The sequence below is a fragment of the Falco peregrinus genome, chromosome 5, assembly GCF_023634155.1.
Source record: "Falco peregrinus isolate bFalPer1 chromosome 5, bFalPer1.pri, whole genome shotgun sequence".
Lineage (NCBI taxonomy): Eukaryota > Metazoa > Chordata > Aves > Falconiformes > Falconidae > Falco > Falco peregrinus.
This window is the reverse complement of record NC_073725.1, coordinates 96,488,620-96,512,524: the sequence shown is the minus strand read 5'-3', so window position 1 is coordinate 96,512,524 and position 23,905 is coordinate 96,488,620. Positions and strand designations below refer to the sequence as shown.

The window sequence follows — 23,905 nt, the reverse complement described above, 5'->3', positions numbered from 1 at the left end:
AAATACAGTATTTTTAATAGGTCACTTAAGTTATACCTTGAGCCTTGTGGTGATGTGTGTGCACATGCCACTGAAGGATGTAGCCTTAATTCCGGTGAGCAGAGCCTCTGACTCCTGACTGCTTCACATCCTGCGCCGGTAGCAATGCAGGAAGCATGCTGTTCCTCTGGTTCAGCCGCTGCGTGGCACGTAAGCGTGCTGGCTGCATGTACGTGCAGGAGAAGGTATGTTGGATTTCAGCAGTTTGTTGTCCTCAAATACCTTGCTGAATCAGGGCCTCCGTGGGAAACGTTCACGTCATGGAAGTCAGTATGGGAAGTGTGGGAAGAGATGCTCTGTGGGCGCAGGGGTGAAGTTCAACATCAGCGCTGTGTTTTGGCAGTCTCAGCTTGATGTTACAGGCCCTTCTCGCTCGCTGGAATGGCTGTAGTAATTGGTTTGACAAATATCGATCAGGCTTCCTGCGCAAATATTTCACAGACTGAAACGTTGTGTTTGAATTATTTTAATTCTAATTACTTCATTCACATGCACAGCATGTATTTTCCCTACAGAGTCAGAAGCGAGAGCGTTGGCTAAGGAGAGGCAAAAGAAAGACAATCACAACTTGAGTAAGTTTTTGTTCTTTGCATTTTGCGCCAGTTTTAGCAATGATTTTGGGCGTTAAGTGTTCGAATGCTGGTGTTTAAATCTGAATGAGACACCGCATGTTGTATGCAGTACCAGGTCATTATGTTGTGCTCATAGATCAAGTATCTCGAGTTCTTGTGAAATGTGTGCTTAAATCTACTATTGAACGTTAAACTATTTTTATTTTTTTCAATAAGCCAAGTGAATGGATGGTTTTCAACAATGGAATTACTGGAAACAACATTTGATCCAGTCGCTTTCAACAAGTCCACCTTGCACAATTTTGCCTTCTTTTTTCCAAAATTAATCTGAAGTCAGTTTGTGACTTCAAACATCAGTGTGCATTCTCAGTGTGGCAATATTATAAATTCAATTTTTGAAAGGAACAGGTATTTCCAATTTGGAAAAAATATTTTAATAAAATAATTGGCATCTTATGACTTAAAGGATCTTTAAAGTGTCCTTTTATCCTTTGTATTACTAGAAAAAAAGAACTACTTCATGTCTTGAGCTATTCAGAAGCAGTTTCCATAGCATGAAAAGCTAATGCATAAAATTGGTGTTTAAATTTGACTTTTGGATCCTCTAAATGTTGCACCTGGAAGAATACTTTAAAGAAGAGACGATACAGTTTGTCCCTTTTCCTGCTTCAGAATTCCCTTGGGAATCTAAATTTTTTGTCTCTGAATTTGTCTGTGATGCTTTTCCCTAGGAAAACACTCACTTGTCAGTTGAGTCCTATGCTAACACCGCCATCCTGGTTTTTAGTCTCAGTTTAACTTTGCCACTTCACCAGTCCCACATTTTTACAGTATAGACAGAACTTCTGTCTTAGTGTGTCCATGCGTAGGAGAGCAAAATAAATTACCTTGTCGCTGGTTTTTAAGCTTCAGGTGAACATTTCAGTGGTGCTTAAAAAAATATTTGATAAAACACTTTATATGTTGTAATTAAGTGTGAATATTACTTGTAACTTTGTGCTGTTTTTCCTAAAGTTGAACGAAGAAGAAGATTTAATATTAATGATCGTATAAAAGAACTAGGCACTTTGATACCCAAGTCAAATGACCCGTAAGTATATGGTGCCCAAGGAGACTGTGGGAGGAAGATTAAGAGAAAAAAACCAAACCCTAGTGGAGAAAAAGAATTTACCAAAAAGAAAAAAAATCCTGAGTTTTATTGAATGATCTTGGCATTCCATGACTGTAGAAAAGCTTGAGGGTTCCATTATATTTTTTTGAAGATTGTTTTGGGGTTTATTTTTTCCCTTTCAGAACTTGCTTAAGTTTATATTAATTTGATGATTTCTATCACAAAACAGTCACCGTACTGTTGTGCAGCGGCTTAGCATCCTGCGGGACGCTGTGCTTTGGCAGGGCTGGGGCTAGGGAGCAGAGTTGTCAGGATGCAAAACCTTAGTCTGGTCTTGCTGCTTAGCTGGCTGCCCGGCTACTCGTCTCGCTGAAGGATTCGTGTGATGTATTACATGTCATAGCTCGGCAAGACAGAGCCAGTCCCTCTTTCTGTGAAAATGGAGGGCACTTCATCTGGGAAGCCATCATATTCCCCTTCCCTCCAAGAAAAATAAGGAGAGAGCGTAGCTGTGTGTCTGCTCACTGATAATTTGCCAGTGTTTGTGGTAATTTCCCAGTAGTTCTTCTAAGTAATTTTACTGCTACTAAATTGTCTTAACATTTTCCCAACGGTCATTTAATAGCAAGGACACCCCCACCCTTGCCACCCCGCCTTGCTCTGGAGCTTGAAAGTCTCACTTAAATCTGAATCAATGCCCTATGATGTGTTTGGGAAGAGTTTGCATTATTTTGAGGCGGTTGCTCATGGAGCAGCTCATGGCCACTCTTCAGAGAGGCCCTTTAGCTTCCTTGAAGGCGAGTATCAGCCTATGGGGCAGGTAGATCTTTGGTCTGATAGTCTGCAGTACATTTTCATTTTTTTTAAAGTATAATGTGGGGGAAGATGACACAAGCAGCCTTTCTCTCTAAAGCGAGCGTGGGAGGAATAATATGGGAGAAGCAGTATGGGAGCCACCTGTCAGCTGACTGAGGAACCATTGCCCCTAGGCTGTAGTGTGGCATTTGTATTTTATCCAGAGTTTTAAGTTTAAAACACCAGAATATGCTGCTGCATTGGGCTCTTCTCTCCCCAGCGAACCACAGCTGTGGCACAGTGCCCCCAGGAGAACCGCTGCCTGCTGCTTCTCGGGAGCCAAAGGCTCTTGCACAGAAGCACCAGGTCAGACATGGTCCTTTTAATTCCCCAGCCGAAATCGGGCATTGCCCCACCAGCAAGCCGTGCCGTGCTTGCCGGGAGCCTTGGGGGGCTCTGTTGTTGCTCTCTTGCAGCCTTGCCGTAAGGCAGTGAAAGGAGCCCTGGTCTGCAGTCGCTCTGCGCGGTGCTGGGCCCAAATTGTGCAGAAGGCAGGGGGTGGCCCCGGGGGGCGGGCTGCTCAGTGTCCTTCACCTGTGCCAGGGCTGGCTGCAGTCCACTTCCCAGCTCCCACCCTCTGGCCCCCACTAGTGCATTTCAAATGCCTTTTGTATTTATCAACTTGGAATAAATACTAGCCAGGTGTTGCGTATGTACGAGGTGTAATCATAGCTGCTAATGGGAAGGTAATGACTATAAAATAAAGTCTCCCCGAGAGCCTTAACTGTTCCTTTTGTGTTGATTTCAAAGGGATATGCGCTGGAATAAGGGAACTATTCTGAAAGCATCAGTGGACTACATCCGTAAGCTGCAAAGAGAACAGCAACGCACGAAGGAGCTTGAGAACAGACAGAAGAAGCTGGAACATGCCAACAGGCACCTGCTGCTCAGAATACAGGTTTGCTGATAAATAAGCTGCAAATGCTCTTGATGTTGCAGTGCATGACTGCAAATAATGGTGACTGAAGCTTGTTTGTAGGAATGTGGGTTAGAAGGAACCACTGTTTTAATGAATGGTGACCAATACTGGGAGGTTCGCAGAGATTTTTCTGGGGAAAAAAAACCAAACCAGGATACATTAGTAGTTTTGTTTCGTTTTTTTAAACAAAGTAAAATCAAATCCCAACACCAGTGAAGCACTTATGGCTGGTCTGTTTTTGTTCTACCATAGCCAACATAAGTTGCAAACCATACTATAAGAAAGTTTTATATGGTAATATGTTTTCCTGGGTGCCACACCTAAGGCATTGGGACTTCATGTATCATCTGTTTGTTGATAGTGATGAAATTAAGTTCAGCTGTTTAGGAGTATGTTCGCTTCAGTTGTCTTGATTGTGGAACTTTTTTGACCTGTAGCTTTTGTGCTTGTTTTCTTCTGAAGCAGTTTTGGATGAATGGCAGCAAATTAAATCATCTTGTTTTGTTTATGGATTTTCTAAACTGTGTGGGGACCAATCTAGGCCCTGTCTGTCGGAGAAGCTCTGCAGGTTGCAGTCTTCTACATCTGATCTCATTTCTTCTCTGTCAGCCTCCCCTTAGCAGTCTGCAGGAGTCATCTGCTTTCTGGTGGAGGGTAAACACCGCTCACAGGACAGCATGTGCGGGGTGGGCAGTGCTGTGAGATGCTGCAGCACTGTGTCTCGAGTTCCTCGTAGGTATCCTGGGGACTGGCAGCTGTATTTAATGTTGAGGCTGCCCTGGCTTGTTTGAGAGCAGTTGCAGAGAAGCACACCTAATGTGAGGGCTCCAAGAGTTTTGGCCAGAGAGCCAAAAGCTATGGATGTTGAGCTGCCTTTGCTGTCTGAGGAGCTATGGTTGCCGGTCTTCCTTGTGCCTTGAGTCTGTAGGACTGCAAAACGGTTCTCCTCAACAATGAAAAGCAGTAGGTGGCATGAATATGTTTTTCTGCACGGGTTGTTGCCTAGTTAGTCACCCAGGTTCCCAACAGCCTGTATCACACAGATATTTAGGGGTGAAAACTCCCTTTTTTTCTAATTAATTCCTTTGCCTTCACCTCAAGCTGGATAGGAAACCTTAGCTCCGCAGCCTACACAGCTTCTGTCGTCAGTCCTGTTCTCCAGGTGGGCAAAGACAGCTGGATATCCACCCCTCTCCGCAGAAGGGTAATTAAAGAAGTGTATTTAGAATTGGGTATAGGAATGTATAGCATGCAGACGGAGATGTCCCAGATATTCTCATGTTGCTGTTCACCTGCGGTGCGAACAACTGAACTTTGCCTGCTGGCTGCAGTGCGCCAGGCTGGCAGCTGTGTCAGGAGACCCCTGAACCACAGCACAGCTAATCCACAAAGTAGATAATGAAGCTAGAAATACCTGAGAGTCAAGTGTGGAAGTAAACAGCTTTAAAATAGAACAGGCTGAGCTGAGCTTCAGCGCAATCTTTTTACTTTATTGAGCAATCTGTTTGCTAGAGTGAAACGATAAAATTGTGCAACCCTTCTGCAGAGCAACATCAGGCAGTAGTATTTCAAAGCTAAGAACACTTTTTAGGCATCTTTCATCTTCCCTTGCATTATCCATCTGCTCTGGCTCCTTCTTCAATCAAAATAACATAAAAACCAGACCCTTGAAAAATGGACAGAACATCTGGCAGCAAGTAACCTCCTATAGTCTGTTTTTTCCCTTTTTGCGTTGGTTCTGATTAAGCACAGAATAAGGAACTCCTGATTTTGGCACATTAGCTGATGGAAAAAGTGTTTCCTTGTTCCACCTTCCCCGTAGATCATGCAGCATGCTGTTGCAAGCTTGTTGTCTTAGCTTGAAAATGGAAAAAAGGTTGTTAATCAGCCTCAGTGACAGGAATATCCAGGAATGGTACAATCACAACAGTGATTGTGATTGCCTAATACAATGCATAAGTAGAAGCAAAACGTCTCTCTTCCTGCTGCACTTGAGAAGGGGCATTTAAGTGAATTCTCGTGTTATCTGTCTTCAGTCAAGTGCATCTATATGACTAAATGTGAAGGTGGGATTTAAATGTCTCATCAAGATTCAAAGAATCCTGGCTGTGTGTGAAGTCTAAAGCCTTCCTCTGACTTGCCTATAATTTTTCAGTGCAGGAATAGTGTTGCTGAGTTTTGGCTGACCTCTTCCAGCTCTGCCAGACTTGTAGAACGATAAATATCCTTTCCAGTGGCTCACCAGGAAATGACAAGCATCGTGTAGATATACTATACCTTCAGTGTATGCTTCTGCTATTTCTTTCTTTCCCTCCCCCCCTACTTTTAAATGCTTTCCTCACCTGACCTGATGCTGAACTTGCCTGCCGTGGCAGGCTGTGAGCAGAGGCCCTCGGCCCTCTCTGTCCTGCAGGGTGCTGGGGTTTGGCTCTGGGGTAGGTTCTGAGAAGTGTGACGGACCTATATGGGCTGGTGTTCACCCACCTCTGCAAGAGGCTAATGTTCAGGTGAAAATCCGCAGGGCAGACATGTACAAGGTGCAAGTACTGGAAAGGGAGGAAAGAGTTTGTGTACAACAGAAGGAAGCTGTAAGTTACCGTACACAAGAGCATAAGATGACAGATTTTGCTTTCAGATCTTTTTTTTTTTTTTAAAAAAAAAATGTCCATTCTCTTTCTTCACAGGAACTTGAGATGCAAGCTCGGGCACACGGACTGTCCCTTGTTCCATCTACAGGCCTTTGCTCCCCAGATATGGTCAACAGGGTCATCAAACAAGAGCCAGTGCTGGACAACTGCAACCAAGACATCATGCCGCACCACACAGACCTGTCTTGCACTACCACCCTCGATCTCACTGACGGTACCATCACCTTCAGTGACAACCTCGGAAACGTGACTGAACCAGCTGGCACTTACAGTGTTCCTGCAAAAATGGGATCCAAACTGGAAGATATCTTGATGGACGATACCCTCTCCCCTGTCGGAGTAACTGACCCGCTACTTTCCTCTGTGTCTCCTGGAGCATCGAAGACAAGTAGCAGGCGGAGCAGTGTGAGCATGGAGGACACCGATCACGCTTGTTAGCATATACTTGGCACACCTTTCACAAACTGCTTTGTTTCTTGATCAGTAGAATAAATAATTTACCTTTTGTAGAATTTTTTGATTTTTTTTTTCTCCTTGTGCTTCATCAGTAGCCCAGTGTGTGTGCGTGTGTGTATATATTATATATATAGGATTTTTTTTAGAATTTTTGTGAAGAAACTTGTATATTCTATTTTAAAACTACCAATGCCTCCAAAATATTGTACAGCATATGTACAGTATCTGTGAACTGGATTCGCCAAGAACTTTGAACTGGTCAAATCTACTCAAAGCAATAGAATTACAAATGAAGAGTCTGTTTCTACTGTGGGGGAGGGGGGAATCGTAGAATTGTAAATGCAACCTATTTACTTGGAAATAAAATGTAAAGTTAAAGAATGTAAAGAAACCAAAAAAAAAAAAAGTCCTATTTGTAATTGTATTAATTGAATAGTGCTGCCTTAAAGATACAGTGTCCCTCAAACGTTGGTCTTTATATGACAAGTGTTTAGGGAAAAATACCCACCTTGCTCTACTCGGAATACAAACAAACAAAAACAAGAACAAAAAAGTGTTAAGACATCCCGATTGTGTTGATTGTGATATAAAATGCTGTTGCTGAAAATTGCAGGGAGATGCGAGTCTCTTTCTCAGAGTGCTGTTTAATTTTACTCTGAGCTGATTTGGGTTTTCCTTTTGGTCATGGTTCGAGTTCTTCTCTTAGATTTTTATTTTGTTTTGTAACACGCATTGACGGTTTGCCAACAGTAAACCAAACAGGAGCACTGTAAGTTGGTATACACTCTTTGGACAAAAAAAATAATTCGTACATCTTACCAGCTGGGCACATTATGTTGTACATATCTAATTGGCTTTATTTTTTTTAAATTGCATTGTACAGTTTATTTTGATTTGCATGGATTCCTTAGTTATCCTCAACTTTTTGTTTTAAATATATTTGTATTTCATTTGTAAGATTTTTGCCTCTTAATATTACAACAATTTTTTGACATTTTTAAAACTCATTGAAAGTTTTCTGCATTCTTTGTAAACACTTGAAAGGAAGCTTTTATGCAGGGTTCTGTGTTTTAAGAGAGAATTTGAGAATATTTTGTATATTACAGTCTCACTTTGAAAATGTTTTTAAACGCATTTAAGGTAGAATACAAATTTAGATTAGGTAATAAAACAACTCTGTAGAGAAACTTACATATTTATTTTTAGTGATGCAGAAAAAAAAGTAGTAATATGCTTGGAAACATAACTATGTAGTTAACATACCCGTTACAGTAATTTGTGTTTTATTTCAGAACTTGGGCTAACGTAAGAAAAAAAAAAAAGAAAAAAAAAGAGTAAATTACTGTATCTGCAAATAACTGTTACTTGATAACAATGTTATTAATTTTTAACATGCAACAATGTTGTAAAAGTAGTTCGGTGCATTATCTACTCAAGTGTAGTCCTATGCAATAACGGTAGTTATCCTTGTATTATATCAAGCCTAGGTGTTTTACAGAGGTGACGTGGTGTTACAAGCTAGAGGGATTGAATGGATTTCTCAATAGCAGCCTACAGCTGACTCGCGAGCGGCAGGCAAGTGCATCTCGTTCAGAATGAAGTGCCTTAAACTCTAGTTGTAGTCTTCCTCAACTAGCACTGACTGAAGTGTGGCATAGGAGAGAGCTTTAGGGTGATGTTTTATATAGGATGTTGAAGTGTGGCATGGTGCCTACGTATAGAAAACAAGAGCTTCCCGTTCTCCTTTGTGCTACACTGGAAATTACATAGGATAAGTGAGACAGTTAGCGACTTGAGCGCCAGTTTGGCAGGCGTTGTAAGGAAATCTTGGTCGCAGCAGTTAGTGTCCAGAAATCAAATGTGAATTGGGTAGCGATGGGACAGCCAGGGGCACGGCGGGAGCTCCCCGCAGCCTGCGGTGTGGCTTGCTGAGCTTTCGCCCACATGTTTCCCTGGGGAAGGGTTCTTGAAGTGTCCGCTGCCCGGCACCGCTTCTCCCAGCACTGGTGGCGAGGGGCTGGGCAGGGACACGGCTTGCTGTTACGGTACTCCGGGGTCTGTGTTCGTGTTGCTCTTTCTGTGGCTGTTGCTGGCTGCGCCCAGCCATCTCAGTTTCTGCTTGCGCAGCGAGCTATGTGTTAGCGTTGATGCAACCACCGGGTTGTGGCTTTTTTCTTTTTTTCTTTTTTCTTTTTTTTTTTTTGAAGGAGGAGCTGGAGTTAATTATAATGATGCCTCTTTCCCCCCACCCCCACCCCCCCAGACAGCTTTTGGGAATGTGACTTTCCAAGGGTAGTGAAGCTCTGGCCCAGGGCAGGACCCAGGAGCCTGCAGGATGCGCTGCGGCCCTGGGGCAGGGAGATGCTCCCGTTCCCTGCAAGGCAGCTGTGCCAGGGTTGGCTCCGAGTATGCGGGTACAGGCTTCTGGTGCTGCTGTTTGGCAATGGTGACGAGGAAAGAAAATCAGGGCTGTGGAATATTTGTAGCTGTAACACAGGGCTGCATTACCCTTTGCCATTAAAATGGGACAGCCTTGCAGCATTGTAGAACAAGATCCAGGTGCGCACGCTTGGGTGTAGTAACTGAGAACCACTGAATATATTGAATAAGGCTTATGCTTTGATGCCCGCTGTGGGCATTCAGAAATCGAAGTCTAGACTGTGGCATATAAATATTTTTTTTCAAGCTTACGTGAAACCACTGGTACTTGCTGACAGCTATGACTTCTGATTTTTGGCTACGTGCTGTGTAGAGATGAGTTGGTGTTCAAGGAGACCCGTGACATCAAGAGCTGGATTTCTTGATGAAAGTCGCTGTGGCCCCAGCAGCTGTGTTGTGTGTTCCCCGTAGGCTGTGTTGCTCCAGGGTGTCATACAACTCGGCTGTGCCCGACTTGCTCTTCACCCCATGTTTCCTTAGGCTACAGGCCCTCCTCTGAGTTTGCCCACCCTTTGAATGGAAGCATGTTGATGCTGCAGCGGGGACACCTCTAGGAGACATGGACCTTCAGGCAGGTGCTGACTGGAGATGTCTCTGCCTATTTGAGCATCGTGGAACGTGTGGCCGTGATATTTTACAGGGAATCAATGGCAGGGGACAGAGACAGCAATTACAGGCAGGGTTTGGCATGAACTAGGTGGAGTGAGATGGGCAGAAATCGTTGCCCAGTGTGATGGTGGTTTGTGTGACACTGGGCCAGGTGGCTTTCCTGAGCAGGTGGATGGGATACCTACCAATTCTCACTTTGCCAAAGCCATGCAACAAGCAGGAACATGCAGAGTACCATGAAGTTCTTCCTTACTGCTTTTGGCCTATAAAGCAATATTTAACTCTTACAACCTGTAAAAGCAAAAAGAAGGTACATAAGGAAAGCACAAAGCACAAAATAATGCACTTACATTTATGTTGTTTGACATAAAATGCACTGGGGGGGGAAGCTGATGTTGATAATAGTATAAATACCTATATTTCTTGAAAAAGTAACATTAATTACTGCCTCTTGCTATGATGCTTGGTACTGTAATGTTGATATTCATCTGCTGTTGACTGCAGCAATAATTTGTGTATGGTCCATAGCACTGTAAATTATGGATCAGTATTAATGTATCCAATGAAATAATTTGAACTGTTGTTCTTGATAGATGGATTAAAGCATTTGGTTTTTCACATACGTCTGTGTAAGCTACTCGTTTTCTGTCTAAGTGAATCTTGTTTTTCTGTGCTTTTGAGGTCCCGGCAGTGCTCCTGTGTTTGTGACTTGGCGATGGACATGTCCGTGTTCCCGACGTGGTGTCAGTCAGCATCCCTGGTTGCACCAGAGCTGTCCGGCTGTCTTTGTATTGTGGTAGCATGGTGGGGACAGAGCGATGGATCAGGCCCCACTTGGCCTTTGCCAATACGCACTAAAGTGGATAGACCAAAGTTTACAATCCAGTGGAAAGAACGGAACAGGCAGACGTGGAAAAATATCATTGCCTCTGTCCCCTCCTATGGGCTCTTGCCTTCTGCCTCCCACCCTTCTCAGAGGGGTGTCTGCAAAACCACCCCGGCTGCGCTGCCCTCCGCCTCCCACCAGCTGCCCTGTGCCTGGCACAGGCTCGGCGAGGCTTCGGGGTACCTGCACCTCTTTGTCCTGCTGTCCCGCCTGCCAGGTCATCTACCCCCAGGAGCCCCACGCAGGAGCACCTGGCTGCCTTCTCCAGCTGCACACGGAGAGATGCCGGTCCTCTCTCTGCTCACCTTGGGGTCGCTCCTCTGAGATCTCCACTCACCCAGCAGGCAAGCAGCTGCTCCTGGGCTGTGCTGGGAGCTGCCGCTAGTGCTGGTTAGGAACCAGACGGGGTCCTGTTTTGTCTTCCCATCTTCATCACTTTTCCCTGTCTCTCTGTTGCTTTCATCCCTTCTAGTCTCGTTCTTCCACAGGCTGTCGTTTACTGTGCTCACAGCGTGGAGTCCTCACCTTCTCTGTGGACATTGCTGCAGCAGCAGTGGCGATGCTGTATATTACCTCACGGGCTTTAAGCCCTAAATACAAACAACAGTTGTTTTTTAATTTGGCCTCCCTCTTGAAAATCTGATACCTGGTAGGGGTAAAATATACTTAATTCATTTGCAGTTAAAAATAATTAGCTGTCCTGCATCACTCAATTTAAAAAACAACAAAATAAAAAACGCTGGGCAAAGCTACCTGACTCTGCTAGGAGTATGGCAGAAAAGCCCTGCTCCCTTTTTGTAGAAGTTGCCAGAGTTAAAGCTTGTGAGTGTTTCCAGCAGGCTTTGTAATGATTTCTTTAGGGATTCAACACTGTAATAGAATGTGGCGTTGTAGTACTGCAACAAGAAATCTGTTTATCAGCAGCCTAGGATGTAATTTCTTATTTAAGTTTGAGTTTTTAGATATTTTTTGGCTTTTCTTTTGGTCAGTTGTGCAAGCACTGCTTTTTGGGAGTGAAGCTTGCTGTCAGCGGGAGCTGCTTTGGGTTTCGGCTGGGTCGTGGAGCCCACGAGGAGCAGAAAGAAAACCCACGGGGGGGTAGCGGCTGTGAGCAGTTGCCCTATGTCTGTCAGCACAGAGGTGGTGGCAGGTCTGCTTGGAAGCCTCTTAGTTCCATTGGACAAGCCTGAAATGTTCTGTGCAGGGTAAGAAAGTGATGTTAAATATAAGGCTGGTGATGGCTGGTGGGCTCTGGTTTGCTGGGAGGTCCCATGACCAGTCCAGGCTGTGGTGGCACAGCAGGACGCTGCCACCATGTCACCACGTCATGCCCTCCTTCCGAGGAGGTGGCAGGCTACCGGGAAGGGAATCGTGGTTGCACTGTCTCAGATGGTTCAGCAGCAGCTGCTCCTTTTGCTGTCTCACACAGGGGTGGTCCCAGCACTGCATGGTGGTCGTACTCTCTGTTTCTCTCACTCCTTGTTTACAGTTGCAGCGGAGCGGCTTGAAAAAGTGTCCCTGACTTATTAAAATCAATAAGGCTTAGAGGATGCCAGCACACAGGTTAAATGCATGCACGCTGATAGTTGCAGTTGTCTTTGCCTGTGATCCAAAGCACACTCTTCCTTGGAATTGCTCAGTTTTTAACTAGATTTGTGAGAGTGACTCTTTAAACGGGCGAGTGTTGAGGCTCCTGTCTCCACCGAGGCCTGAAGCTGCATTTTCTTCCTTTTCACAGCTTCCTTGCCTAGATCACAAAGGAGCAAGGTTTCTGTCCATCTCGGGCAATGCTGAATGTGGGCATATGTTCCCATTTGCAATTCCCTGGAGGGAAGGCAGGTCCCAGCCCCTGTGCTGTCACTGTCACCCCCTCGCTGTGCTCCCTGGGGCTGAGGCAGTGGTGTGCTCTGCGGCCACAGAGAAACCGGTTCCTGCCCCAGAGCTCTACATGGATGCTGGCCAAGGGTTGTGTGAGGCTGTGAGAAGGTTGCTGGTGCTCGGTAGGATGAGCCAGGGCATGCAAAGCATTTAATATAGAATGCTCTTTGAATGTATTTATAAAAATCCCCAGGGGGGTCGACGAACATGGTGGCACGTTATGGAGCATGTCTCAGAGGAGCTATGGGAGAAATGCTCTGTGCCCGCTGTGTGTGGGGGTGTGGTGGGCAGGGGAGCTGTACTGGGCGGCTGTGGGATAGTGTCAGAGGGACTGGGAGCTGGGCACATCCCCCCAGCAGTCACCTCGCTGGGCCGTCCGCAGGCAGGGCAGCTGCGGTTATTTTGGAAGGCTGGGCAAGCGCCTGGCTCTAGTGTGGAGCCCGGCCTGGGAGCGCGGTGCTCGCCCCGCGGGAGCTGGGCTGGGTGCTGGCAGGGGCACCCCAGACCCCCAGGATGCCCTCTGGGCTCTGAGCGGGGTTTGGTAGATGGGGCACGCGGCTCCGGGGACCCCGGGCTTGCTCCAGTGCTTTGCCTGCTCTCTCGCTGTTCAGCAGTGCCTCTCCAGAGCTCGCCGCTCCCGCTGCCTTCCTCCTTCCCACCTTCCATCGCAGCAAGTTAGACGTTAATTAAAAGAGCGGGGAACAGCACACTCTTGTGGGGCTGCATCCTTCCCAGCTGGCTGCGAAGCTCTGACGAGGGCAACCTTCCCGCGGCGGGCATGGACCCGCTGCCCTGATGATTTTGGCTGCGTCCCAGCGGAGGTGGCATCCCCATGGCACCGCGTTGGCTCCATCCGGGCACAGGCCAGCGAACTCGCCTCGCTCTCAGGCGAGCTAGGGTTTAACGCTGTCATTTGCAAACTGTTTTCTCTGAGCGCAGCGTGTTGTTGGTACCGGCTCCCGGCAGACAAGCACCGAGCAGCTGAGCACGTGTTGCACTGTATGTGGAATGGGGCCGTTGCAGCACTGTTTGTTTAGCTACTTTAAATACATTTAGTCAAAATCTTTTAGTGTCTTCAAGACTCTGCCCTGATTCTCATTTTACATTGGGTACACGGAACATCACTATTGACTGGACATGAGTAATAACTGCCTGGACAGTCCTTTTATTAATTACAGAATGGTTTGGGTTGGAAGGGACCTTATTTAAAAATATTAGAGCTCATAACATTTCCCTTTTTTTTTTTTTTCCTGCTGAAAAGTGGCTTGAGAACGGTCAAATAATAAAACAATTTCTTGTCCCCTGACCACCAAAGTAATTTTGTTCAAACAAATCCATGAAGAATTTGTGCTGCAGAGAACCCAGCTGGGTCCCGTTCAGCTTTCCGCTTTTCTCTTTGGAGTAATGTGTCACTGAAGGTAATAGGAAAATAAGCAGAGATTTTAGGTCTAATGATAGTAGTTCCATTTGAAAAAGCAGGAATTAAATAAAAACTGAATAAATGGAAAAGAATTAAATTCTTGCTAGACACACACAAAAAATAATCCATGCACTGCAAACAATGAGGTGTATTTTAAAAAGTCGCTGTTTTATTAATAACACTTTTCACCTCCTTTCCTTGATCTTTCGATGACAAGCCTGGCTGAGGCACTTTTTATCAGACACTGAAGCAATTTAGCTGCTGTCATATGCCTTTTTTGATACACACGTATTAGTCACACGGCCATTTTATGTTCTTTAGCATATTTTAGTATATAATTAAAAATGTGGCTGTCTGCTACTAAGCAACCAAGCACGTCAGGGGTTGATTGTATTCTGTCACTGACAGCAGAAGGAAGGGTAAAAAACAATAATCATGTGTTCATTTTTCAGTCTTAATTGTGCTCCAGCTCCTTTGATATGTTGTTACACACACAGCCTGGCTCCTGAAGACGGAGGCAAAGCCACTGTGTGGGAACAGCTGGCAGGTGACCCGCAGACACGTCACTGTCACTGATAGCACGTCAGTCCTTGATGTTGGGCTTTTAACGTGCAGGTGTGGTTTTGCGACTCTTCAGCTGGACCCTGGTACGATGCTGCTTGGCTTCCCATGGGACTAAATGCCTTTGGGCTCCTGAGAGTCTCCCTGGACATTTAAAATGAGCAACTCAAGTTGATGTTTGTCTTGATTCTCCTCCCTGTAAGTAGGTGGGAGTAGGACTGCGGCACTGGAGGACACTGTTGGCAACCAATAATCCTGTGCTTCATTCATTTCTAGAATATGATGTGAAAAATGGCTCATCCAGCTCCTGGAGAAGGAGGTAAACAGCTCCCGAGTGTACCCAGGTGATCACTGTAAATTTTGGGAAAGGGAGAGGAGCACCAGAGCTACAAGTGTCTGGTCCCAGGGCACCTCCGAGAGGTGGCCAGCGCTAGGTGGGAGGAGGGGAGCACGCACCTCCCCTCCTGGAGCGTGTTGGCATGATGCCCCTCAGCACTGCTGCCCGTGGGGCTCCCCCGCACCCCCAAGGAGTTCAGGTCCTCACCTAGTCCTGCAGTCGCACCGTCCCCTTCCGTTTTAGAGAGAGGCTGACAGTGCAGGTGACTGCCCTGCAAGTGGGAGTGATGCTGCTGATTCAGCCGGCTGAATGAACCAATGTTTGATGGTCTGGAAAAGGGACAAAATTTCACTGGTACCCTCAGCCACAGGCTTATTTAGCTCAGTGCTTTAGGGGTTGATTTCTGTGGGAAGAGGTGGCTCTGAGGATGTGCTTTTACGCTGTTTTCTGCGAGGGCCCTGCGAGAGGTCTGCTTGGTAAGGTGGTACCATCTGTGTGAAACCCCATCCTGAAGCTAGAGAAGTGCCTGGCTCTGGGGAAGGGCCAGGGAAGTCTCTTTTCTGAGTACTTTTAGGCACATCTTCTCTAGACTCAAGAGGAAAAGGGATTTACTATATCAATTCTATTCCTCCCCTCTCCTCCAGTGCCTTTCTGTCTCTCTAGCACGTGCAAAGGTACACAGGCATGCACGGCAGGCAGCAATGGAATCATTAGTTTGAAAGTTTTTGTTTTAATAGCTTTTATTACTTCAGTAAAACAGAAGCCAGCACATCAGCACAAACTAGTATGACATAAGAAAAAAAAAAAACCAAACCCGCCCTAAATAATTCAAAGGCTGTTTGTTGGTTGTGATTCCTTTGATTTAACCTCCAGGGAGAAGGATGGCATTACCTTTACATTTTTCCCAGCCAGCATCTGATATATAATCTGCTCTGAGTCTGCCAGGGTCCTGAGACATGACACTGAGGCTGCTTGAAGATGATAAACTTACTTGGGGTCCCCTGATTTCCCTTGGTTTTCCCTCGCTGACCTTATTTACCCGGAGAGCACTGAGATGGGGATGGAGCCCTGGCCGGCCAGGTGTGGGGAGGCACACGGCAGGTTCTCCGTGGGGATGCTCCATGGGGATGCCCGGGTTCTGCAGTACAGCCTGGAGCTCAGCTTTGCTCATAGGCAACGCTGATGCAAATCGTGCTGTATCGTCACACCAGTGGCCTGCAGGGGTTACACAGTAAAACCACCACTATGCATTTTGTCAGCAAGATGAGTCTTGCCAGCATGTCCTTAGTATTTAAGAGTCCCTAGACCTAGGAGTGCTGTCAAGATACAGCTTCCATCGCGCTTCACAGCAGCGATGTCTGCTGATCTGTGGCTACCTGATCGTGCCTGTAATCTCTGTGGCGTTCCCTTACCCGGGGAGCAAAGGCTGGCAGCTGCATTTCTTTTTTTGCTAGTTGGAATGAGCTGCGAAAACAAGAAAAACTCTGAGTTTCAAAACCAGTGAAGGAGATAACCCACTTCAAATATTTTCTATAGCATGGAGATTTAACGTGGTGCTGTCAGGATGCCCCGCTTCTTTTATGTGGTCTGTGAGCCAGGTACAACTACTGACTTCAGGGGTCCAACAACAAGCAATGGTGGGACTGGAGCTGCGCGAGGCCATGGCAGCCCCCAGGTTGGATTCACAAAGGAATGAGCAAATGCCGCTCACTTTGCCCAGTGGAGACAGCTTGCTATGAACTACGCTATGGGCGCTTGGTTTCACTTCTGAGCAATCACTTCTTGAGCACTAATCAATTCCCTTCCACACAAAGCAATTGAGTAAACCAGGACAGATGCCAACAGTCGTCTTGTTCCACACAGCTCTGGGGGGTACGTGGTTTCACAGGTGCTGCCTTATCTTGTTGAAAATTCAGTCCTGCCCACTAACTTACAATGTTAAACAACTCCATGTGTGGGGCAGGACCATCAGCTGGGTCTCGCAGCTCTCAGACAGCAGCTGGCTCTTCTTCCAGCACCGTCTTGCAGTCTCTGACCCACAGCTTGTATGCTCTTTCCAGGGTCTCTTCACTAGTGTCATTGAATATCTCTGTAAAATAAAACTTGTAGTTGATAAAGTGTACAGGAAAGATTTTCCTGCCTGCATACTCTGACTCACTAGGGGGGAGAATAGCTCCTCCAAACAGTTTATGGGAGTCTTGTTTTCTGGTGAGTGTGTAGAAACTGAGCTCCATGGGAAAAGTGTGAATAGATACTGATGAAGAGATCGCAACCTGGTCCTGTGCATTGCTGCTGTGTTGGGGGTTTGTTTGTTTTAAATCTTACGAGTAAGAGTGTTTCACCCCAGATACTGAACAGATACTACTTAGTTTTCAAGTATTAGTTCTAGGCACAGTAATACATTAAATTCCTTTTGCCAAGGATTATTTCACAAATATTTTCAAGTATAACAAAGGAATGGTTTTTCCCTGATGACGTTGCTGGTTTGTCTGCTAGAGCGCTGCATTTAGACCCTGGTCTGCCAACATGTTTGCAAAGTGACTTGGTCAGTCATAATGCAATTAATTAGAGCTCAGTCCTTAACTGTGTTCTGGTGGTTACACACAAGACAAGGCTTCTGTCTCTGGGTGGGCTTATCAAGGTGTTAAACCCAGAAATGTACAGCTGCAGAGCTACAGGGCGCATTTTCCAGCACGTCACTGTGCTGGGATGCCCGCTGCCCCCCAAGTGCCCGCTCCTGGTGCCCCTCGCCGCAGTACCTGCCACGCCGAGGCCGGTGGGGAGAGGCATCCGGGGCTGCCCCCCGCTGTGTTTCAGCCGCTCCACCAGGGCTCTCTTGATGAGGGGCCAGCTGCAGCCGCCGTGCCAGACCGGCAGCTCCAGGCCCCTCATGCACTGGATGATCTGCTCCTTCTCCTCGGCGCTGATGAGTCCCCGTGTGTGGGCGACGTACGTCATGAATGCCATGTCCACGTTCACTGCTTCTCCGTGCATCAGCGACGGCAAAACCCTCTGAAATGCAGAAAAGACAGGTGGGAGAAAAGGTTTCAGTTGACAAACAGTAATTATTTTTTTTTCCTAAAAGTGCTCCTGAAAATTGACATTTAACTCACAGCAGCAGAAGTACAGATTTGCTGGATGTTAGCTTCTTGTGATTTATGGTCTGCAAAGGATGATTTATTTTATGTGTGGTGAATTGCATGTAAAATTGCCCATAGGGATCAAGGATCTAATTCTCTTCCCATTCAAATCACTGATGACAAGCACCATGGGATGGAGGGAAGAGTTCTGCATCTTGCGTAAGGTCTGGTCCTCCCCCCTCATTCCTCAGTGGCAATTTCTCCCCAGTAATACGGGCTATGGTCTCCACGCCTTTGCACTGTTACAGCTCATGTGGGTGATTTCTAGTAGCTTCATTGAAATCTGGTTGTCTTCATGCTTCAGTAAATGCCTGGTAAGCGGCAATAACTGTCCTGTGGTCTGAATAGGAACACGGGTGCAGGTGTGGGTGGAATGGGGCAGGGAAAGGGGTCTCTTTATCCAGCAGGACCAGGCTGGATGTGTTGGGTGATCTGAAGGTAGCATGTGCAAATCTGAAGTGTAGCTCAGCTCCTTTTGCACAAACTTTTCATGCTGCTGATTGAAAACCTTTTTTTTTTTTTTTTTTCAAAAAAATAGATGTTGCAATATAAAAGCTGTCACTCACCATTTCCAGCTCTGGGCTTATAAGGTGACCAAAATCAACCAGTCTGTCCAGGTCGTCCTCCCAGAGATTGGGAGCCAGCTCTTCCAACATCGTTTCAATAGCAATCCTGGTAGTCTGCAGTGCAGCATCCCTGTGGTCAGCAGAGCCACTACAGGACTGGAACTTGGTGTCCAGCAAGTATTTTCCGTGGCTCTTGAGCAGGTCAAACAGCCCTTTGTGTTTCATGAGTGCCATCTAGGGCAAAGAACAGAAGAGGTGAGCAAAAGTAATTATGTGATCCTTCTATGTGCTGTTGTAAACGAGTGTTTCAGTAGGCTGGACTATAATATCATGTTTTACACTAGCAATACCTGCACATCTGGTGCAAAGGCAAGTTCTGCCTCTGCAGCCTGAAAGAGTATTTCTGTAAACACAATTCCTGGTTAGCATGTATATGTTTGGTGTATATTCAACAGATCTCTAGGGAATGTGACCTGGTGGTGTTACACATTGTCAGGTATGGTAAGTGAAGATGTATGCAGAAGGCAGTGCAGAAATGCCCAGTGGGGCTCTGGTAAAATGACAGAGGTGATGGGGGCACTGGTGGGCAAGTTCCCTTGCTACTGGGCAGCTCTGACCACGTTGTGCGTTTCCTAGAGGCTCCAAAAGCCCAGCAGACAGTTTGTAACAAGCTCTGGCTATTCGTGTGCCTGGCAGAAGAATCCCGATGGTCTCAGCCAAACGGTGGCCAGCCCAAGGGCAGGAGAGCGATCCCTAGGATTACCCTCATCTAATCCCTGGGATTGTTCTGTGGGCAAGGGAAGGTTAGGAAAACACCACAATATAGAAAATACGAGGGTTTAGGAGTGGTTTCATAGTTAAAGTACATATTTTTTCACTCCCCTGACTCGGGCATTAGCCCTGTCCTGCAGTCGGGAATGGTGACCTGCATGTTTCCCAGTGCCTGCCAGAGACCTCCAGTTATGGAGAGTTCCCACTGCCCAAGCTCTGAAAAATGCTACTGATGAACTCATCTCCAATAGTAATAATACTCTTTAATGGCTTGAACTCTACTTTATCAAAAGTTTTCAAAGCTCTTCAGGCATAAAACCATTTACTGTACACTTTCCAGGTAATTTTAGAAGTAGAATTTGACTCACAGGAGATTGATTGACTACACTCAACATACCCAGAGAGGTAGGTGCAAATTATTAATCCCCAGTATAACGAGCCTCAGATTCTCTGCCAGCAGTTCATTTTAGAGTGCTATGGATCAGCCTCAACGGGAAGATGTTTTCTTCCCTGGTTGTGCTGTGTCTAGGTCTGGCCTTGAGTTTTGGAGTTTACTCCGGAGGGTTAGCACTAGGCACTGTGTAAGGGATATTCAAACAAGTTCAGCAGCTGTAAAAAGCTGTGTAGGCTCAATGACAGTTAAAAGTCCCTGTGAAGCCTTGATGGTCCACCTTTGTTTCTGTATGAGGTGGTTTATACAACGCCATGGATGTGATGGACATTTTACCAGCATTGCAGCCTTTCAATACTTAGAGGGGACTTATAAGAAAGATGGGGACAGACATTTTAGTAGGGCCTGTTACAATAGGAGAAGGGGTAATTCTCTAAACTAAAAGAGAGGAGATTCAGGCTAGATATAAGGAAGAAATTTTTTACGATGAAGGTAGTGAAACACTGGGACATGTTGCCTGGAGAGATGGTAGACACCCATCCCTGGAAACATTCAAGGCCAGGTTGGATGGGGCTGTGAGCAACCTGATCTGGCTGAAGATGACCCTGCTCACTGCAGGGGGGTTGACTAGGTGACCTTTAAAGGTCCCTTCCAACCCAAACCATTCTATGATTCTATGTGTTCAGTTTTGAAAATTGCAGTTGTAGAAGTTCATACCTTTAAAATTTCACCAAGGCCATTGGAGATGTGTCGCCGAGGAATGCTCTGAATGAAGGATCTATCCAGGAAGCTCGCTACTGGGGGAGTGTAGCCCCCGAGCTTGTTCTTACACTGCAGAAAATTCACCCCGTTCTTTGCCCCCACGCTGGCGTCAACATAAGACAGCAGGGTGGTGGGGACCCGAATGTAAGGGGTTCGTCGCCTGTAGAGCGACGCGGCCAGTCCTACGATGTCCAGACAGACGCCGCCTCCGATGGCAATGATGGGCTCGGTTCGCCTGTCAATGCTGAAGTTCTGGACTTCTTGCAAGATGTTCAAGACGAGGTCCATGGATTTTGTTTCTTCGGTGGTAGGCAGGGCAAGGATTTTGTGCTGAACATTATTCTCTTCAAAGTATTCTCTGACTTTGGAGCCATAAAGTTCATCAACGACTTCATCTATGACAACGAAGCGCCGCAGCTTCCTTTTGCCACTGGTGGCTAGCTCTAGTTGCTGGGGGTCAGTAATGTGACCCCAGAGCAGAGTAGTGTTAGAGGGATCCAGAATATTGTATGTTTCTACCACTTTGTAGCAAAAATAAATGGGTGCTTCAATTGTCCAGGAGACACCGCCTTCCGAGATGCATTCACCTCTGGCAAGGATCAGAAAACACTGTATGAAATCACCGTATTCCTCTTTTTGTACTTTGCGTGTCTGAACTAGTTTAAGGATGTAGCCGGGAGGTGGGGAATGTGTGCTCTCCTGCCCGTGCACAGGGAACGTGTGGGGCTGTGAGGGTGGGACGGCTCTCCTGGGTGTCAGGGCTCAACTGCTTTAGTACTGGAGAAACGCTCCCACCTCTTAGTGAACGGGCATATGGCTGAATTTCTACATGGTGATGATAAGATAGAGAGCAAGAACAGCTGGAGCATGTTGTTCATGGTGGAAGTTGAAAACCCCAGCAGAAAACCCCAGACCAACCATTTCATCTGCTACACAGGGAGTGGGGAAGACATGGTCAAAATTTTCCAGAGTTTTTATGGAGGAAACATCCTCTGCTGGGTATATCTGGGCGATAAGAGTTGGTTTATTCATGTCTGTCTACACACAGCCACACACCCACATATAAAATAGTGTTTCTACAATGCTCCAGTTGAAACAGTGGATCTCTCTACCTCGAAACAGGTATGGTAGAAATAGGAAGTGCTCCCAGACAGGGAAAGAAAATTATTTGAGGGTTGGGAAGATGTCCATACTGGAGTTTTAAAGGATAAATAAAAGCCTACAAAGCCAGCATGTAGTAACTATCTAAACCAGTGAAGAACACAGCCCTATGACACAGTTATTACTTCTATGGGGCAGAGGGGGGCAGGGGAAAAGCAAGTGGCTTTGTTAGTTTGTTGGCAATCAAGAAAGGAAACTGCTCCCCTCCACCCCCCCAGGAAAAAAAAAAGAAGCAACAACAAAAAAAACCCAACCCAAAAAACCCCCCAGAACATGCATTTTAAATTAAAAAAAATCAAAAAAACTGCAACATGCATTTTAAATAAGACTTCTTGAGCTGCAGTTGGGTAAAAGTTGAAAGTTTCTGTGAACCTTTGTTGGTTTTGGTTTTTTTTTTTCAAATAGATTTCCCTACATGCCTGATTTCTTTCCACATGCCTGAACTTTCTCTTGTAAGTCTAAGTAGATGCTTCTCTGCTTTCTTTACCAAATTGCCTCTAAGTCTGTCCTTAACCTTTTTTAAAGTGTTAAAGAAAACCAGTCAGGATTTATACCTTCAGGAAATTTTTTCTGGGCATTTAAAAGGCACTATTACAAAAAGATCACCATGTACATTGTAATGCATCAAGTATATACCTTATAGCTGTACTTTATCTGCACGTGCATCTGCCTCTGGCATGTGACCCTTCTTAAGAGACAGGATGGATTTGAATGTTTGTTGGTGGAATCATTTTCGGGTGCCAGGTGGCACAACTAGCACCCATTGCAACCCCTCTGCTGTAGGAAAATAGTAGTGAATTTGAGGCTGAACATACCCTTGTTGAAGCATATGTCAGCTGAGGGTGTTTCGGGGTGTGCTCTGGGCCCTAGGTCCAGCCTGCTATGGGCTGAGGTCCAGCAGCATGCCTTTGGGTCTGCTAAAGCCCTGTTCTCTCTGCTGCAGCCCTGCCTGAGCATCGCTCCTGCACAGCCACTGCCAGCGCTGGTGAAGATCCCTCTGACCTGACTAAGAAAAGGATTAGACCTGTGACATTAAAACCTGAGTATGACAAATGCTAGAAAATGTCTGACAGGCAAAACATCGCCATATTAAGGAAGTCCTGCATCACAAATGAGGGTCCATGTGCTCATGAAACAGATTATTCTGTAATTTAAGGATAATTAACTGGACAGCTGTAATACCAGCAAAGAACTGCATGTATCCCTGGGGGAAATTTGTCTCTCTCCTCTGTCTGAAGCAGCACTAGGTGACTTCTACGGTTTGAGAGATGCGTTATGAGTTTTGCTCTTGTCAGTGACCTACTGTGTTTGTTTTTTCCATCTAGGCATTTCGTTTATCTGTCACCACCTCTATCAATGCATCCTTCTCCCATGCCCGGCCATGAGCTTTTGCACACAAAGATTTCTTGTAATACGGGGAGGGGGGAAAAGCCCAACTGCAGCATTCAGAAGTCCCTGCGTAAGCTTTTCAGAAGTTTAAAGAAACTTCCCACCTACAAAAATTGAGGCTGTTGATAAAATTCCCTCTGTAACTTTGCCAGGTCATGCCAAGGAGAACAGCAAATACCTGTGCTGCCATATTGCCCCTGTGTTGAAGCCCACTTTCACAGGGGTGTACACGTAACGGTGGGGTTAAGCTGCAACAGCACATAAGATGTTTTTTCCATCTGAGATACGTGCCACCGGGGAGGCGGCCCAGTTTGGCCAGCCAGAGCCGCCCAGCGCAGTCGCCAATGACCAACATGGGCTCCCATACTTACATTTTCGCTTCGGAGAGAGTGACCTTGTCCTCGCAGTCGGAAAGGGCTTCTCCCTTCTTGATCCGGCACCACGTGCTTTTGACTCGTACCAGCTGGAAGTCTGTCTGCTGGGGCTCCTGGGGCAGGGCGGCCGGCGCCACCGGAGCAGAGGCCTCTTCCGACACTGGCATCTTCCAGAAGTTAAGATCTCCCTGTTAAGGGATCTCCTGTAACCGGGTGCCTTTGAGGTGCTTTTTAAAGCCTCCAGGTGACCAAGGTGTTGGAAGGGGAGGTCTCGTCTCCATAAGGAAGACCAATTACAAAACTAAGATTATCTAATCTAGGATGCATGTGAAGGGTGGTAGGAGCATTTGAAGACACGTGTGAGTACCAGGATGGGGTTGTATAATCAGCCGGTTTTATAATGCTCCAGAAGTACAATAGGAGTGCATGCATTAACTTCCGACATGATGCCCTACAGCAAATTTAAAGTTATGAAAGGCAATTTGTGTGATTCTCCAGGACTTTCAGGAACCTCCTTTGCTGTGCGGAGCCTCTGATGTGGCTGTGGCTCTAACCCGCCCCTATGGGGTAAGATGGGAGCAGGAGCATGGGGACGGGATCGATACCAGCTGGTTAAACCTC

General features: G+C 46.2%; 2 protein-coding genes across 5 annotated transcripts in view; one reads left to right on the top strand and one right to left on the bottom strand.

Moving 5' to 3' along the window:
* MITF (melanocyte inducing transcription factor) overlaps positions 1 to 10,270 on the top strand; it is a 110,233-nt gene extending 99,963 nt beyond the window's left edge. For 2 of the 4 annotated variants that reach the window (XM_055805103.1, XM_055805105.1), the window contains 4 exons: positions 555 to 611; positions 1,626 to 1,701; positions 3,328 to 3,475; positions 6,181 to 10,270. In XM_055805103.1, the coding sequence (XP_055661078.1) occupies positions 555 to 611; positions 1,626 to 1,701; positions 3,328 to 3,475; positions 6,181 to 6,582 (683 nt within the window). In that variant the 3' untranslated portion in view covers positions 6,583 to 10,270. Of the gene's footprint in view, positions 1 to 536; positions 612 to 1,625; positions 1,702 to 3,327; positions 3,476 to 6,180 lie in introns of all 4 variants that reach the window. The other 2 variants (XM_055805102.1, XM_055805104.1) reach the window with 1 other exon arrangement.
* A 6,448-nt stretch (positions 10,271 to 16,718) lies between these two features.
* Positions 16,719 to 23,451, bottom strand: LOC101920037 (2-epi-5-epi-valiolone synthase-like). Its single transcript, XM_055805195.1, has 5 exons — positions 23,282 to 23,451; positions 20,316 to 20,949; positions 18,437 to 18,670; positions 17,490 to 17,742; positions 16,719 to 16,819 (listed from the first exon to the last, which is right to left on the bottom strand). The coding sequence occupies exons 1-5, from the start codon at positions 23,449 to 23,451 to the stop codon at positions 16,719 to 16,721; spliced, it is 1,392 nt and encodes a 463-aa protein (XP_055661170.1).
* Positions 23,452 to 23,905: the final 454 nt, after the last annotated feature.

Excerpts from the sequence above, each read along its gene's own strand:
- LOC101920037 (XM_055805195.1), bottom strand. The coding sequence starts at position 23,451 with ATGCCAGTGTCGGAAGAGGCCTCTGCTCCGGTGGCGCCGGCCGCCCTG. Across the intron at positions 20,950-23,281 it reads ACTCTCTCCGAAGCGAAAAT|AGGTGAATGCATCTCGGAAG; the intron begins GTAAGTATGGGA and ends GATCCTTGCCAG. Across the intron at positions 17,743-18,436 it reads TAAGCCCAGAGCTGGAAATG|AGGGTTTTGCCGTCGCTGAT; the intron begins GTGAGTGACAGC and ends TCTGCATTTCAG.